At 36.5% G+C, this 15778-nt stretch overlaps 1 protein-coding gene across 1 annotated transcript; it reads left to right on the forward strand.

Annotated features, from left to right (window-relative positions):
• Positions 1-7200: 7200 nt before the first annotated feature.
• LOC310942314 (sodium/hydrogen exchanger 9B2) lies at positions 7201-15407 on the forward strand (the record flags this gene model as incomplete). The annotated part of the gene is made up of 12 exons (XM_083907687.1): positions 7201-7234; positions 8125-8218; positions 8327-8497; positions 8721-8863; positions 11092-11219; positions 11293-11374; positions 13205-13298; positions 13391-13497; positions 13608-13757; positions 13845-14090; positions 15070-15244; positions 15328-15407. Exons 2-12 carry the CDS (start codon positions 8125-8127, stop codon positions 15405-15407), a joined length of 1470 nt encoding a protein of 489 aa, XP_083763813.1. The 5' UTR covers positions 7201-7234.
• Positions 15408-15778: the final 371 nt, after the last annotated feature.

The following is a 15778-nucleotide window of genomic DNA, read 5'->3' on the forward strand; positions in this document are numbered from 1 at the left end:
TTAAAAAGTTTTTAGTTAAAGATTAAAAATCAGGCGTTCAGCGCCGACGCTGCCGAGCGCTTGAACTCCCACAATGCTTCACTCTCTAGTGCCTGTACTTTAACCCTAACATTTAAACTCGTTAACTGTACGAGCTGCAACTAACTCGTTATAATCTCACAGTTGCGATTATTTCACTTTTTTTTGGTCCAAAAACTCAAAAATGGTGAGAATATTCAATTTTGCGAACTATAAAAAACAGTATAAAAAAACAGCAGCTTTAATTTAGTCCAAATGAATCATTGGTTAAAAAGGTCGCAGCATCTGTACAAATGTCGTTACTGTACTTTTTTTGTTTTGCGACTTATTTAAGCAGCTTCGACGGACTTTTGTTATTCACGACTTTTCTGAAGACGTCCTGGAATCTTTTTTAACTTTGCGCTGTCACGTCTTATTTTTCTATACGTTTAAAAAAAAAATGTCTTCTCTCAGGATTCAAGGAGCGACTTTTAAAAAAAAAAAAACGTTATCGTACACTTAACTATAGGTTTATAATTATGTCGTCGAACACTTATTAAAAACATAACAACACACTGTATAATGTATTAACCTCCCGCGTGGACACGTACGTACGTAAACTCGACTAATATAGCAAAGAAAACAAAGGCGCTAATAATATTACTGTTGACAAATTCTTTAAATATGCTAATAAACAGTTTATTAATGTTAGCTTAATGATCATTAAGTCAAATATTATTGTATTTAAAAGTTAATCTAAGCAATTAAAAAAAAAGGGTAACTTTAGCATATTGCTAATGTTAATAGTGACATTAGTGAAATTAGCTTAATTTCCAAATAAACCAAATTGGGTCGTGTTAAAGGAAGCCGTTTTGAAAGCAAACTAGCAATCGCTCATATTAGCTAATAGACGCTAATACACACACACACAAAAAACTGCCGAATTAGCGCCAGCTAGATTGCGAAGCACAAATGTAGCATCGTTAATTAAGGGACTTGTTGTTAGCGGTAAGGTTACGTTTAACATTTTTGCGAACTTATCGTGGTCCAGTTACGTAGTTTTAAATGCATCGGTTTTAACTAGCTAGACATGCTCGCAAAATGAATACAAGACACACAAAAAAACGGCTAACTGCTAAAGTTACAACAGTTTGATGTTAAAATATCATACAAATGAACGTCCCAGGGGTGACTTTTACCAAAAAAAAAGGTAATTAGCATTAGCTTAAAAAGAAACACTTACACAGTATTAGCAGGAAACATGTTGTAGTTGGTTTATAGTCCAACGTTAGCATCTTTGTTTTATTAGTTGATTGTTTTAAGCCTCAAATGTCATTGGAAAAGTAAACATTCAGCTAATTGTTTGTAACGTTCATGAGCCCAAAAAACAATTCTCACATTTTCACATAAATATTTTGTTTTGTTTTGTTTTGAAAGAGTAAAAACACACGTGTGCGTCCTCCGCGCTAACGTCAAACTGACATCCAGAACATTCCGAGTGGCCGTTGTTGTTGTTGTTGTTGTTTGGTTTTTTAAGAATATTTTTCTACAGCTTTTTGTAAGTCATGCTCCTTACACACACGTTGTGAATGTGTGTGTGAATGTGTGTATGTTTCTACGTGACTTGTGGCTTGTGTGCGTTTGTGATGTCACTTCCTGATTTAGCCGTTAGCAGCTACGATGACGAGCGCGTGTTTGTGGATTTAAACGACTGTCGTACGTGATGTTTGTGTAAACAGTGAATCTTTGCTTTGTATCACCTCGTGTCCACCAATAAAACTATACACACACCCTTGTGTCTGTGTGTGTGTGTGTGACTCAGCGATAAAGTGGAACTGTTGTCGTTGTGCGCTTTGTTTCCACTTCCCCTGCTCTTTAAATAACGACGGAAACAGAAGTGTATTTTCAGACTTCAGTTCAACGGTCCCATTATTTCTGTGAGCCGAGAGCTAATGCTAGCCTGAAGCTAACGCGAGCCGAGAGCTAATAATAGCCTGGAACTAACGTGAGCCAAAAGCTAATGGTAGCCTGGAGTTAACGTGAGCCGAGGGCTAATGCTAGCCTGGAGCTAATGTGAGCCGAGAGCTAATGCTAGCCTTGAGCTAACATGAGCCATGGGCTAATGCTAGCCTGCAGCTAACACTGAGCCGAGAGCTAATGCTAGCCTGCAGCTAACGTGAGCCGAGAGTTAATGCTAGCCTGGATCTAACGTGAGCCGAGAGCTAATGCTAGCCTGCAGCTAACACGAGCCGAGATCTAATGCTAGCCTGCAGCTAACGCGAGTCGAGAGCTAATGCTAGCCTGGAGCTTACTTGAGTCGAGAGCTAATGCTAGCCTGGAACTAACATGAGCCGAGAGCTAATGCTAGCCTGGAGCTAACGTGAGCCGAGAGCTAAGGCTAGTCTGGAACTAACATGAGCCGAGAGCTAATGCTAGCCTTGAGCTAACGTGAGCCGAGTGTTAATGCTAGCCTGGAGCTAACGTGAGCTGAGAGTTAATGCTAGCCTGGAGCTAAGAGTCTAATGCTAGCTTGGCATTTACATCAGAAGATGGCATTAGTGTAGAAGTTGAACAATCCGTGGATGCAAACATATAGCTAGCAATTGTTAGCAATACCAGTTGAAAACACTGTGCTACATAGCATTTTAGGCTACAGTTCAACATTACACAGTGCTACGTGCTACATGACACTTTCCTTGTAATATTATGACTTTTGTCAATTTATTCTCACAATATTGCGACTTTTTATTGCGATGCTAATTGCAATAAAATAATGTAACATTACGATTTTTTAGTAAAATTACGACTTTATTTGGGAAAAGAACGTTTTTTCTCCTAATATTGCAAATGTGTACGACTTTTGTTGTAACGTTACGACTTTATTCTGTAATGTTACTTTTTTTTTTCAATTTATTCTTGCAATATTGCAACTTTTTATTGCAACGTTACAACTTTATTCTGGTAATATTAAGAGTTTAACCTCAGGAGAGTAACCTTTAATTGTCAGCTGTCACTCATCACCTCAGGTGTGTTAACGTCAGGTAGACCCACACACAGACGCACAAAGAGACGCACACACACACACAGACGCACAAAGAGACACACACACACACACACAGATACACAAAGAGACGCACACACACACAGACGCACACACAGACGCACAAACAGACACACACACAGACACACAAAGAGACGCACACACAGACACACACCTGCTATTATCTCAGGGATAATGAGACGTGTTTGTGTCTGCAGGCGACCGTCAACGCAACTGTGTGTGTGTGTGTGTGTGTGTGTGTATGTGTGTGTGTGTCATTTTGCAGAGCGACAAAAAAACAACAGACTTAATCCAACTGTTATTAACACACACACACACAGACAGACACACACACACACAGACACACACACACACACACACACTCTCTTTATGTGTCTCGTCAGTGACTCAGTTGTCAGTCGATTTTTCCTCTTTGTTCCAGTCACACTTTCCTGCTTCACGGTAAGACTTTAAACACTAAATTAACACAAAAACTTAATTTTTTTTACATTTTAAAGTGTGAACATATTGCAATAATCGTCTGTAATTCAAACTTAAATCATCTTTTATTTTACAGCCATTTGTTACAAGTATTTAAATAAATACAAAATATTTCAAGTGTTATTTAAATTGTTAAATATCTAAATAATGACATCATGTGTCAGAGAAACATGCAGATATACTTAAAACAAGCCAAAGATTTATGTAAATGTGTTTGTCTGCTAATTTATTCTCTAATTAAGACAAATTTAAAAGTTTTAAAATGTGTCTTAATTAGAGAAATATCACACATTCACATCATGTTTAAGTCAATCCGACTATATGGTATAATAGTATAATATAACATTGTATAATTGTTTATATTTGATAATCAAACTTTTGAAATGTGATGTAAACAATTTAAAAACTATATGTATTTTTAAATTCAACAATTAAAAAACATTTTTTTTTTAAATTCAACAATTACAAAAATATATTTTTTGAAATTCAACAATAAAAAAAAATATTTTTTTGAATTCAACAATTAAAAAAATCTATATTTTTAAATTCAACAATTAATTTTTTTTTTTTTAATTCAACAATTTAAAAAAATATATTTTTTAATTCAACAATTTAAAAAAATATTTGTTTAAATTCAACAATTAAAAAAATATATTTTTTTAAATTCAACAATTAAATTTTTTTTTTTTAATTCAACAATTGAAAAAAATATATTTTTAAATTCAACAATTAAAAAAATACTTTGGGATCGTTTGTATTTTAATTATAAAGAAAATAAATATTTTCAATATTGTATGCTGTAAAAATGGACATTCCTAAAATGACCTTATAGTTTATTGTTTCATTAAAATAAAAATACTGCAAAGCTGCTGTTTGAGTAAAATACAGTTACAGATCATTTAAATATTATATTTAACACAGTATTAAATACTTCAAAGTTGTGTAAATCGTTGCAGGACGATGGTCCTCATAGTTTGTGACGGTTTGTTGGTTTTTCACCTGTGAAGTGGGGACTTTTTTCTTTGTGGGGACATTTTGTCCAACACTTAGTACTTTAAGTAAGTTTTATGTTCAGATTTACGCTGTGTTGTTTATTTATCATTGTTGTTTTTGTTGTTGTTGTTGTTGTAGATGATGGATGAAGAAGCCACCAAGCGTTACGTACGGGTCGGCGATGATGAGCCGAAGCAGAAACAAACTGAGGTAAAAAAAATCTCCTGACTGCCCCCTGGTGGAGCATTAGTGCAGTGCTCACAGGGTTAATACATATTATTATAATAATAATAATAATATTAGGAATTATACAGTTATACAATATTTGGAAAATTAACATTTCCTACAAACTGAACAAAATATTTAAATATTTTGTTTAAATGTAATTTATTAATTTATTTATCACATTTATTGACATGTTTTTTGGACACAAAATGTTGTGTCTTTTTGTGTCAATAAAATAACAAATTAATGTATATATAAATATGGTATATGAATATAATTGAATATGTGTGAAATCAATTTATATTCAATATATTTGACATAAATGTATTTTTATAAATATTTACAGGTGTAAACCACAGTGTAGCTCCGCCCCTCTGCACGCACACACACACACACACACACACACGCACACACACACACACACACACACACACATGTGTCTTAGTAGATAAGTCAGTGATAAAACAGTGACTCACAGACTGAACTTTATCTTTCTTTATTTATCAATTTTCCTACAAAATAATTAAAGGAAATATATTATTTCTGAGGAAATGAAGTATTTTCTTTATTTATTTTTATATATATATCTATCTATATATAGATAGATAGATATATTTATTTAAATTATGTATATAAATTTATGTATTTAATATGTATTTGTAGGGAGGACGAAACGGAAAATTACAAAAAAAGAAACCAATTTTAATTATATGATAATAATAAATATATATTATTATTATTATATATTATTATGATTATATAATAATTATATATATATATGTGTGTGTATACATATATATGTATAAACAACTCCAGCTTCTTAATAAAATAATGTACATGTTTTACCTTTATATATTTTTTTCTTTATTTTCTACTTATTTTATTGGAAAATTTGAAATTAGAATCTTTTTTTATTACTTCTCTTTTACATATATATATATGTATATATATATATATATATATATATATATATATATATATATCACAAAACATAATTTTTGCCACAACTCTAGAATTCCAATGCTTGTAAAAGTTGAGTGAACTCGTTTAAATGACCTCATATAGTTTTTTATTCTTTTTATTTTGGACTGTAAATAACAGAGAGTGTAAAATAAAGCGGTGAGTTTGTGTCCGTGTGAGCGAGAGCAGAACAGTTTAATGATTACTGCGCCTGAACAATAAATTCTGTTTATAAAAGGACAGAAAGACGGATGGGAAAAAAGAGAAGAATGAATGGAGAAGTTGAGAAATGACAGAAAAAAAGAGCAAAACAAACACCGGGTTTGTGACGAACGAGCTGGAATTTAATGGTTAAACCTCAGAATGAGGACGTTTCAGCTGCAGAGAAACGTTTATGGCTTTAAGATAAGACTCTGTGTTTGTTTTTATATCTGATTTCACAGGAGTGTGAAAACTTGAGAAGAAAAAAAAGAGAGACTTCATGTACGTGATTAACATCTAGTATATGGAATATTATAGAAATAGAAGAGTTTATTCACATAAAGAGATCTTTAGAACTTATCAATTTAAACCTGATGAATTTGGGTGGTGAAGCCACTCACAGATCACTGTTTTGATTGATTATTTAACAGTTTCTCTTTTACTTTTATGCACATTAATTAACTTTAATTAACTAACTGTATTATTTATTTAATTAAATATTATATAATACTATATATTATAATAAGATAATTCTTATATATATTAAATAATACAATTAATTAATTAATTGTATTATTTATTTAATTAAATATTATATAATAATATATATTATAATAAGATAATTATAATATATATTAAATAATATAATCAATTAATTAATTAATTAATTAATTAATTAATTGTATTATTTATTTAATTAATTGTATTATTTATTTAATTAAATATTATATAATAATATATATTATAGTAAGATAATTATAATATATATTAAATCATATAATTAATTAATTAATTAACAAATTGTATTATTTATTTAATTAAATATTATATAATAATATATATTATAATAAGATAATTATAATATATATTAAATAATATAATTAATTAATTAATTAATTAATTAACAAATTGTATAATATATTTTATAATAAGATAATTATAATATATATTAAATAATATAATATAATTAATTAATTCATTCATTCATTCATTCATTAATGAATTATGGTACCAAAGTATGGTACCATACAACCATACACTGCACTGTATAATGACAAATAAACGTCTTGTAATGAATTAATGAGTTGTCGTCGTGGTTTTAGTTATAAGTGAAGCGTCTCAAACGCAGACTGAGGACAAAGTTCAACACTTAACGTACATGTCTCTCTCTCTCACTCTCTCTCTCTCTCTCTCTCTCTCACTCTCACTCGTCCGGTGGTAAAGCGAGGGTGTAAAGTTCAGGTCGGTCAGGAGGAGAGAGAGAGAGAGAGAGAGATCACTGTGCTGCCGCAGAGGAAGACGGACGACGACGAGGAGGTGAGTGGACGCACAAACACACAAACACACAAACGCACAAACGCTTGATTTTTTAAAATTCTGTCAAATTTTCTGTCAAATTTCTGCTGATTCAGGTTCAGACGACGCTCTGTGGTTTAATAGATTCAGATTTTTTATTAGTTTCAGTTTTAGTTTTTAAAATTTGTTAATTTTTATTAGTTTTTAGAGTGGTTTTTTTTTAAATTACTTTTTACTTTTATGTAAATGTATGTAAACTTTACACATGTAAATTGTAAAGTTTTTATTCGTTTTTATTTAGTTTTTATTAGTTTTTAGGTTTTTGGGTAGTTTGGGTAAGGTAAAAAAAATGTATATAATATAATTCAAAATATAATAAATATATGAAATAATATTATAATATAATATAATATAATATAATATAATATAACCAACAAACTAAAAACACACTTTGCCGGCAGAGATAAAAAAATTTTTTTTACAAAAACAAAAATTAAACATGTTTTCTCTACAATTTTAGTTTTATAAACACACTAGAATTAGAAAAAACCTCTAAAAAAAGTTTAAATATTAATTATTGTTATTTAATTAGTTTAAGTTAACAATAATAACCTTTTTTACTGTTCAGGAATGTAAAGTAAATAACTGTAATTTGACATTTTTATCAATAATTTTTTTTTAAATAAAATAGTACATTTGAAAACAATAATAATTATATTTTAGCATTAAAAAAATTTAATTTCAGTTAAAAAGCTTCTATACACTGATGTATTTAACCATGACAGACACACAAAAAATGATTTTGATAATTACCAAAGTTGTTAATTAATACAGTGATTTAATGTAAAATGATTATTTGATAATTATCTTAAAAAGTGTGCGTGTGTGTGTGTGTGTGTGTGTGTGTGTAGATGGCCCCGTCGTCCCCCTGTTGTCTGTCTTGTATTCGTCTAAAGGACAAATGTCCTCGTCCTCGTGGACTCGTCAGCCTGATCATCACTAAAGGTACGAACAAACATCTGAAATCAGTACGTTTAAATTGTTTATAACAACTTTTATAAGAACGTTAGTGATTTAAAAACTGTGTGTATGTGTGTGTGCGTGTGTGTGCAGCGTGTTTGTTCGCGCTGCTCTTCGGGGTCGTCTGGTCCATCACAGGAAGTGAGTGTTTACCCGGAGGAAACCTGTTCGGCATCGTCGTCCTCTTCACCTGCTCTGTGCTCGGAGGGAAACTGGTGGGAATGATCCAACTGCCCACGCTGCCACCCTTCCCCCCGCTGCTTGGTACGACCCGACCGATCCAATCCGATCTAATGTAATAATCTGATTGAATGTAATCTGCTGCGTTTCCATCCATGGACGTTGGACATCCAAGTTCAGGGGACGTTCCCGTGGAAGGAAGTGACTGCAAATGGAACAGACCATAATACACCTTTCTTCTGTGTGTGTGTGTGTGTGTGTGTGTGTGTGTGTGTGTGTGTTTGTGTGTGTGTGTGTGTGTGTGCAGGTATGCTGTTGGCCGGCCTGCTGCTGCGTAACGTTCCCTACGTCACAGACGCCGTCTACATCGACACCCACTGGTCTTCAGCGCTGAGGAACATCGCGCTGTCAATCATCCTGACCCGAGCCGGACTGGGCCTGGACCCCTCGGTACACACACACACACACACACACACACACACACACACACACACACACATTCTTGTACTTGCTGCATACTGAGGACTGGGTTGCTGACAAAGTGAGGACCAGCATTTCCACTTTATAAATCAACACAATTACAAATATCTACAAAGAACTAGTGGTTGCAGTACCATAAGATGTCTGCAGGTGGAGCAAAATGGGCTTGAAAACTTTTTCGATGTTTTTTTTTTTTTTTTTGTAATTTTTGGTCCAAAATTTGACAAAAACGTCATACTATATTATGTCTTCCAAAATTTAAAAAAAAAAAAAAAATTGAACTTTTTTTTGAAAAAAAGATTTAAAACACATTTGACAAAAAAAAAAAAAAAAGTTGGTCTAAAATTTGACAAAAAAAGTCATACTATACTATGTCTTCCAAAATGTGAAAAAAAAAATTGAAAAAAAAAAGTGAACTTTTTCTTTTGAAAAAAATATTTAAAAAACATTTGAAAGAAAAATTTGGAAAAAAACATTTGGACAAAAAATTTGAATTTTTTTTTTAATTTTTACAAATTGATAATAGCATGTTATAGCAATCTAAGGAAGTTATTTCAATGAATACAAAGCGAGGACCGGCCAAAATGTCCTCACTCCGTAAAAATGTCCTCACTTTGTTGGTTAAAAACCCTCACTGGTCCTCAGAATGCTGCAAGTACAAGAACACACACACACACACACACACTCTTGTACTTGCTGACAAAGTGAGGAGGACCAACATTTCCACTTTCCACTAGAAATCAACACAATTACAAATATCCACTTCACGAATGGCATCTATAAAGAACTACTGGGTGCAGTACCATAAAATGTCTGCAGGTGGAGCCCCAGAGAAAAAAAGTGTGTGAAACACCTCTGTTAAAAACAGAGTATAGCATGTTTATAACCTCAGGAAGTGATTTAAATGAAAACAAAGTGAGGACCGGACAAAATGTCCTCACTTTGTAAAACGGACCTCACTTTGTTGGTTAAAAACCCCCTCACTGGTCCTCAGTATGCCGCAAGTACAAGAAAACACATACACAAAACCAGGTCACGACTAACTCTAAACCTAACTCTAACCTTAGCCTAACCATGATTCAAATCTTGACGCCACTTCCTGTGGTTTATATGTTTTTTTTGTTGGTCCTCACAAATGTGTATGTACAAGTACACACACTCACACACACACACACACTCTTGTACTTGCCGCATACTGAGGACCAGCATTTCCCACTTTATAAATCAACACAATTACAAATATCTACTTCATGAATGACATCTATAAAGAACTACTGGGTGCAGTACCATAAAATGTCTGCAGGTGGAGCCCCAGAGAAAAAAAGTGTGTGAAACACCTCTGTTAAAAACAGAGTATAGCATGTTTATAACCTCAGGAAGTGATTTCAATGAAAACAAAATGAGGACCGGCCAAAATGTCCTCACTTTGTAAAACGGACCTCACTATGTTGGTTAAAAACCACTTACTGGTCCTCAGTATGCTGCAAGTACAAGAACACACACACACACACATACACAGGCTAACTAAAGCCTTATCACAACCAGGTAACGACTAACCCTAACTCTAACCTTAGCCTAACCACGATTCAAATCTTGTCGCCACTTCCTGTGGTTTATATGTTTTTTTTGTTGGTCCTCACAAATGTGTATGTACAAGTACACACACTCACACACACACACACACACACTCTTGTACTTGCCGCATACTGAGGACCAGCATTTCCCACTTTATAAATCAACACAATTACAAATATCTACTTCATGAATGACATCTATAAAGAACTACTGGGTGCAGTACCATAAAATGTCTGCAGGTGGAGCCCCAGAGAAAAAAAGTGTGTGAAACAACTCTGTTAAAAACAGAGAATAGCATGTTTACAACCTCAGGAAGTGATTTAAATGAAAACAAAGTGAGGACCGGTCAAAATGTCCCCACGTTGTAAAAATGTCCTCACTTTGTTGGTTAAAAACCCACCACTGGTCCTCAGTATGCCGCAAGTACAAGAACACACACAAAACCAGGTCATGACTAACCCTAACCCTAACTCTAACCTTAGCTCAACCACGATTCAAATCTTGTCCCCACTTCCTGTGGTTTATATGTTTGTTTTTATTGGTCCTCACAAATGTGTATGTACACACACACACACACACACACACACACACACTAACTGGACGATGTGTGTGTGTGTGCGCAGGCGTTGCGTCGCCTGAAGGCGGTGTGCGTTCGCCTCGCCGTCGGCCCCTGCACGGTGGAGGCCTCCGTCGTCGCTGTGGTTTCTCACTTCCTGTTGGGTTTACCCTGGGTCTGGGGCTTCATCCTGGGGTAACACACACACACACACACGCACACACACACACACACACACACACACTGACGCTGTCTCTTCGTCTGCTAGCTTTGTCCTGGCCGCGGTGTCTCCGGCGGTCGTGGTTCCCTCGATGTTGCTCCTGCAGAGAGAAGGCTACGGCGTGGAGAAGGTAAATCGCCGCACACCAGTCACTCTGCAGACTCTCTAGCGCCACCTGCAGGGTCTACGGGGATTGTTTTTTTTTCCCCGTGACCTTTAGCACCTTCTGCGCCACTCGCTCCAATAACCGCGGCAACAATCGCCCGACCAAACCTTTGTTGCGGTCGCTCGTGCAAACCATAAACCTGCAGACGCTTTTACGACGTTTTTATCGTCCACAATAACAATAGCGCTTTATCCTTAGCGACAGCGTACACACTGCAGCACCGGGACAAACATGCCGTGCGTGAGTGCCCTCATCTGTAAATTCCCCTTGTGGTGGGAAGTGGTATCTGGGACACCACTACGTGCAGATTTTAGCGTCGTGAACGTAACGAACGTGCTAACCTGACCACTGACAGAACTACCCAGATGTAGCAGAGCTAGCTAGCTGGCGGCTGTTTGCCGAGCGATTCGAGAGCGTTTGCCCGTCACGCAGCTCCGTGTGGCGGGCGTGCTCTCTCGGGGGCGCTCGGCGGCTAGTTAGCTAGCTAGCTGCTTTCATAAATCGTCACTTATTTTCTGACATTAGTGTTCAAAGCTCAACGGTCCTCTGGACGTATATCAAACCAACATATTCCAACACAAATCGACATTGTAACGCGCTTATTTGCGAAAATGTATTACAACGAAATTGTTCCTCGGCAGATGCGGCCGCCATCTTTGTTGAAAAACATCAGCCGGCTCGCTGAATTCGCAAAGCATCATGGGTAATTTCATCTTCCACTTTTTTCTTTAAGCCCGCATCAGAGCTCACTATGTTTTGAGGGTTGATTATAAAGAGAAAAATCACATTTCCACTTGATCCACCTACACGAGAACGAGCTAAATGTAGGGTTAGGGGAGGTGTTGGGACGAGGCCTTTGTCTATTGGAGGAATGCGAAAAGGGAAGTTGCTCAGGTATAAATGTGGAGTGTTCACTTTGCTCGAGGTCTTTCTCCAGCGAGGATCGCTCCTGTGAAGATTGACCTTTTCCTTGCAACAAAAAAAAATAAAAACCTTGTCGCTACCCAGAATGCATTGCGTGTTTTGACATAACAAAGATGGCGTCGAAAGCAGCGAAACGAGTGCGATACAAATGAAGTATTTTCTTTGTTAATAGAGATATAAAAATGATCTTAGTTTAGGCCCATATTATGGATTACTGACGTCATTGTTGCGTAACATTTATTTTTATTTTACGATCTTTTGTCAATAGTCGGCCGGTGTGGTTTACTTTTCAATAAGTCGTGGTGTGTGGTAACTGTCAGCTGAATATTTGTATGAGTATCATCTTATAACTAACTGACAACCTAATAACTTGACTGACAAACGGATCAGAATAAATAATCCTGACGTAAATGTGTTCTTCTTCTTCTTCTTCTTTTTTGGAGTTGACAGACTGGACGCAGCTTTTCGCGTTATTCTGCCCCCTACAGTCTGAAGACATATCTGCATTTAAGGGGTGTCCCATTTCTAAGTGACAAAATAACCCTCAACACTTGGTTTTGAGGCCTTGGTTAAGATTAAGGGTTGAGCTTGAGGGTTAAGATAGGAATTGGAATTGGCCCTTGGTCTTGGAAGGGGTTAGGGTTAATCATGAATTTGGTCTTCACACCAACACTAATGATATCTTAAACAACACACACAACCTATTGTATCACCTCGATGAGGCACTGGAACCTCCAACATGTTCTGGGCCCTAAAAGGGTTCCATTCTTGCGGGGTAGAACCATGGACAAACCTTCTCAGGACTCTATATATTGTCAGCTCAAATATATCCCACATGACTTCAGATGATGTTCTGTGTGGTTATCGTAGGGAATCCCCACTCTGCTGATGGCTGCTGGGAGTTTTGACGACATCTTAGCCATCACGGGGTTCTCCACCTGCCTGGGAATCGCCTTCTCTACGGGTTAGAAAACTTTATCTCGTGAGATTTTATTCCCTTGATTCTGCTGATCTCTACTCAGTCCATTTCACTGTGTGTGTGTGTGTGTGTTGCAGGTTCCACCTGGATGAACATACTGAAGGGTCTCTTGGAGGTGGTGGGAGGGGTCGTTGCCGGGCTGATCCTGGGTCTGTTCTTGTGCTTCTTCCCAAGCAAAGACCAGGTTGCGCACACTTTTTTTTTTTTTTTTTTTTATACCGTCCCGTTGTGCAGATTCTTGAGCGACGTGAGTCTTTGGATGACCGTGGTCCCCGTTTGTGTGCGTCCCTGCAGGAGGATCTGGTGCTGAGACGGACTCTGGTGCTGTTGGGTTTGTCCGTATTCTCCGTCTTCTGCAGTCACGTCGTTGGTTTCGCGGGAGCCGGTGGTCTCTGCACTCTGGTCCTGGCCTTCCTGGCTGCACTGGGCTGGAAAAGCGACAAGGTGGAACCCGTCAGAACCACTTTGGTCTGAATCTGTGTGTGTTTTTGAACTGAATGAGGTTTTTATCTTTTAAAAATAAAACTCCAGGCTCCGGTGGCGGCCATGGTGGGTCGGTCGTGGGATGTTTTCCAGCCGCTGCTGTTCGGTCTGATCGGAGCGGAGATCACCATAGCGACCCTCAGCCCCAGCACCGTCGGTCTGGGTCTGGCCTGCATCAGCGTCGGCCTGGTGATCCGCGTGCTCGTCACCTTCCTGCTGGTTCATTACGCGGGTTTCAACCTGAAGGAGAAACTCTTCGTCGCTGTGGCCTGGCTCCCCAAAGCCACCGTTCAGGTCAGCGCTCCAAGCCCATAGAACCTCATCTGTGACCTCCAGATTATCTGGAACCCAGAGGTTTGACTCCTAAAAGCTCAGATAGGACTTAAAGCGGACCTAGACCGGAAGTTCCAATTAACGTTGTTTTTTAGTGTGTATCATTACCTTGTTTACAAACAAAATATTTTGAACTCATACATTTTTCGTTGGTGATGGTGATGATCGCTGGTTGGAAGGAAGGGCCCCATGGGAATTTTTGCTTTGGGCCCCCACAGACTCTAGAATCGCCTCTGTGATAATATCATATTGTGACTTATTTTGTGCTCATATCGTATCATGACTTAAATATCATGATTTACATGTCATGATAGTATCGTATTGTGACTTAAATATCGCATTGCGTCTTGTTTTGTGCTAATATCGTATGGTGACTGAAATCATATTGTGACTTAAATATTGTGATAATATCATATCGTGACTTAAATATCGTCATATCGTATTGTGACTTAATATCATGATATCATATTGTGATAAGATCGTATCGTGACTTTAATATTGTGATAATATCCTATTGTTACTTAAATATCATGATAATATTGTGACTTAAAGATCACTATAGTATCGTGACTTAAATATCACGATACCACGATATCACGATTTATATCGTATCGTGACTTAATACCGCGACGTATTTTTTACTAAATTTATATAGTTTTTTAAAAGCTATTTACAGTATTTTATTGTTCTTTACATTTATATTTTCACATACTTTTTAATTACAAGGTTTTTCCATGTTCTTTCATGTTGTTTCATTAATTTCGAAAAAAAAAAAAAAATTTGAACTCATACATTATTTATTGATTATTTGTAACATAATGGTGATGAACACTGGTTGGAAGGAAGGGCCCCCTGGGAATTTTTGCTTAGGGCCCCTACAGACTCTAGAATCGCCTCTGCTCTTCTAACGTATATGTTTTTGTATCTGTTGACGCTTCAGGCTGCGATCGGCTCCAAAGCTCTGGACATGGCGCGGGACGAAGGGGACGAGGCCTTGATCAAGTTCGGACTGGACGTGCTAACGTTAGCCGTGTTAGCCATTCTGACCACAGCTCCCATTGGGGCGCTGGGCATCGGCCTCGCGGGGCCACGCCTCCTGGAGCGGCAGGTCAAAGGTCGGCAGTTTGTCGTCGTCTCATTCAATTTTACTACTACTATTCACAAATGTAAATAAACACATTTTTTTGTTTGTGTGCAGAAGAAACAACGGGCGAAGGAACGAACCGAAGCGGCAACGACGTTGAAAAAGACAACGTGACCCTCGAGAGCAAACTATGAGGACGATCTGAAAGAAAACTTATTTAAAACTCTCCTTTTGTTGCACATCATTTATTTATATAATACATGATATATACATATATACAGATATGCCGTAAGTTGTGTTTATGCCCTCATATGCTAATGTTAGCCTGCGCTAGCTACTGTCACTAACCAAGTGTTTATGTTACTACGATGTTACTACGACGATGGTCCGGGAGGAGAATTATCAAATGACTGTAAAAAAAAACAACATGTATCACTGTTTCGCAAAGTTTCAATAAAAATACAAACAACAACAAACATTGGTTTGTTCAAATCTTCTTTTTTCCCTGAAATAAGTGTAATAAAAATATATTTGGAAATGATTTAATAAATTCATTAAATAGATG

This window comes from Microchirus variegatus (assembly GCF_963457635.1).
Source record: "Microchirus variegatus genome assembly, chromosome: 2".
Lineage (NCBI taxonomy): Eukaryota > Metazoa > Chordata > Actinopteri > Pleuronectiformes > Soleidae > Microchirus > Microchirus variegatus.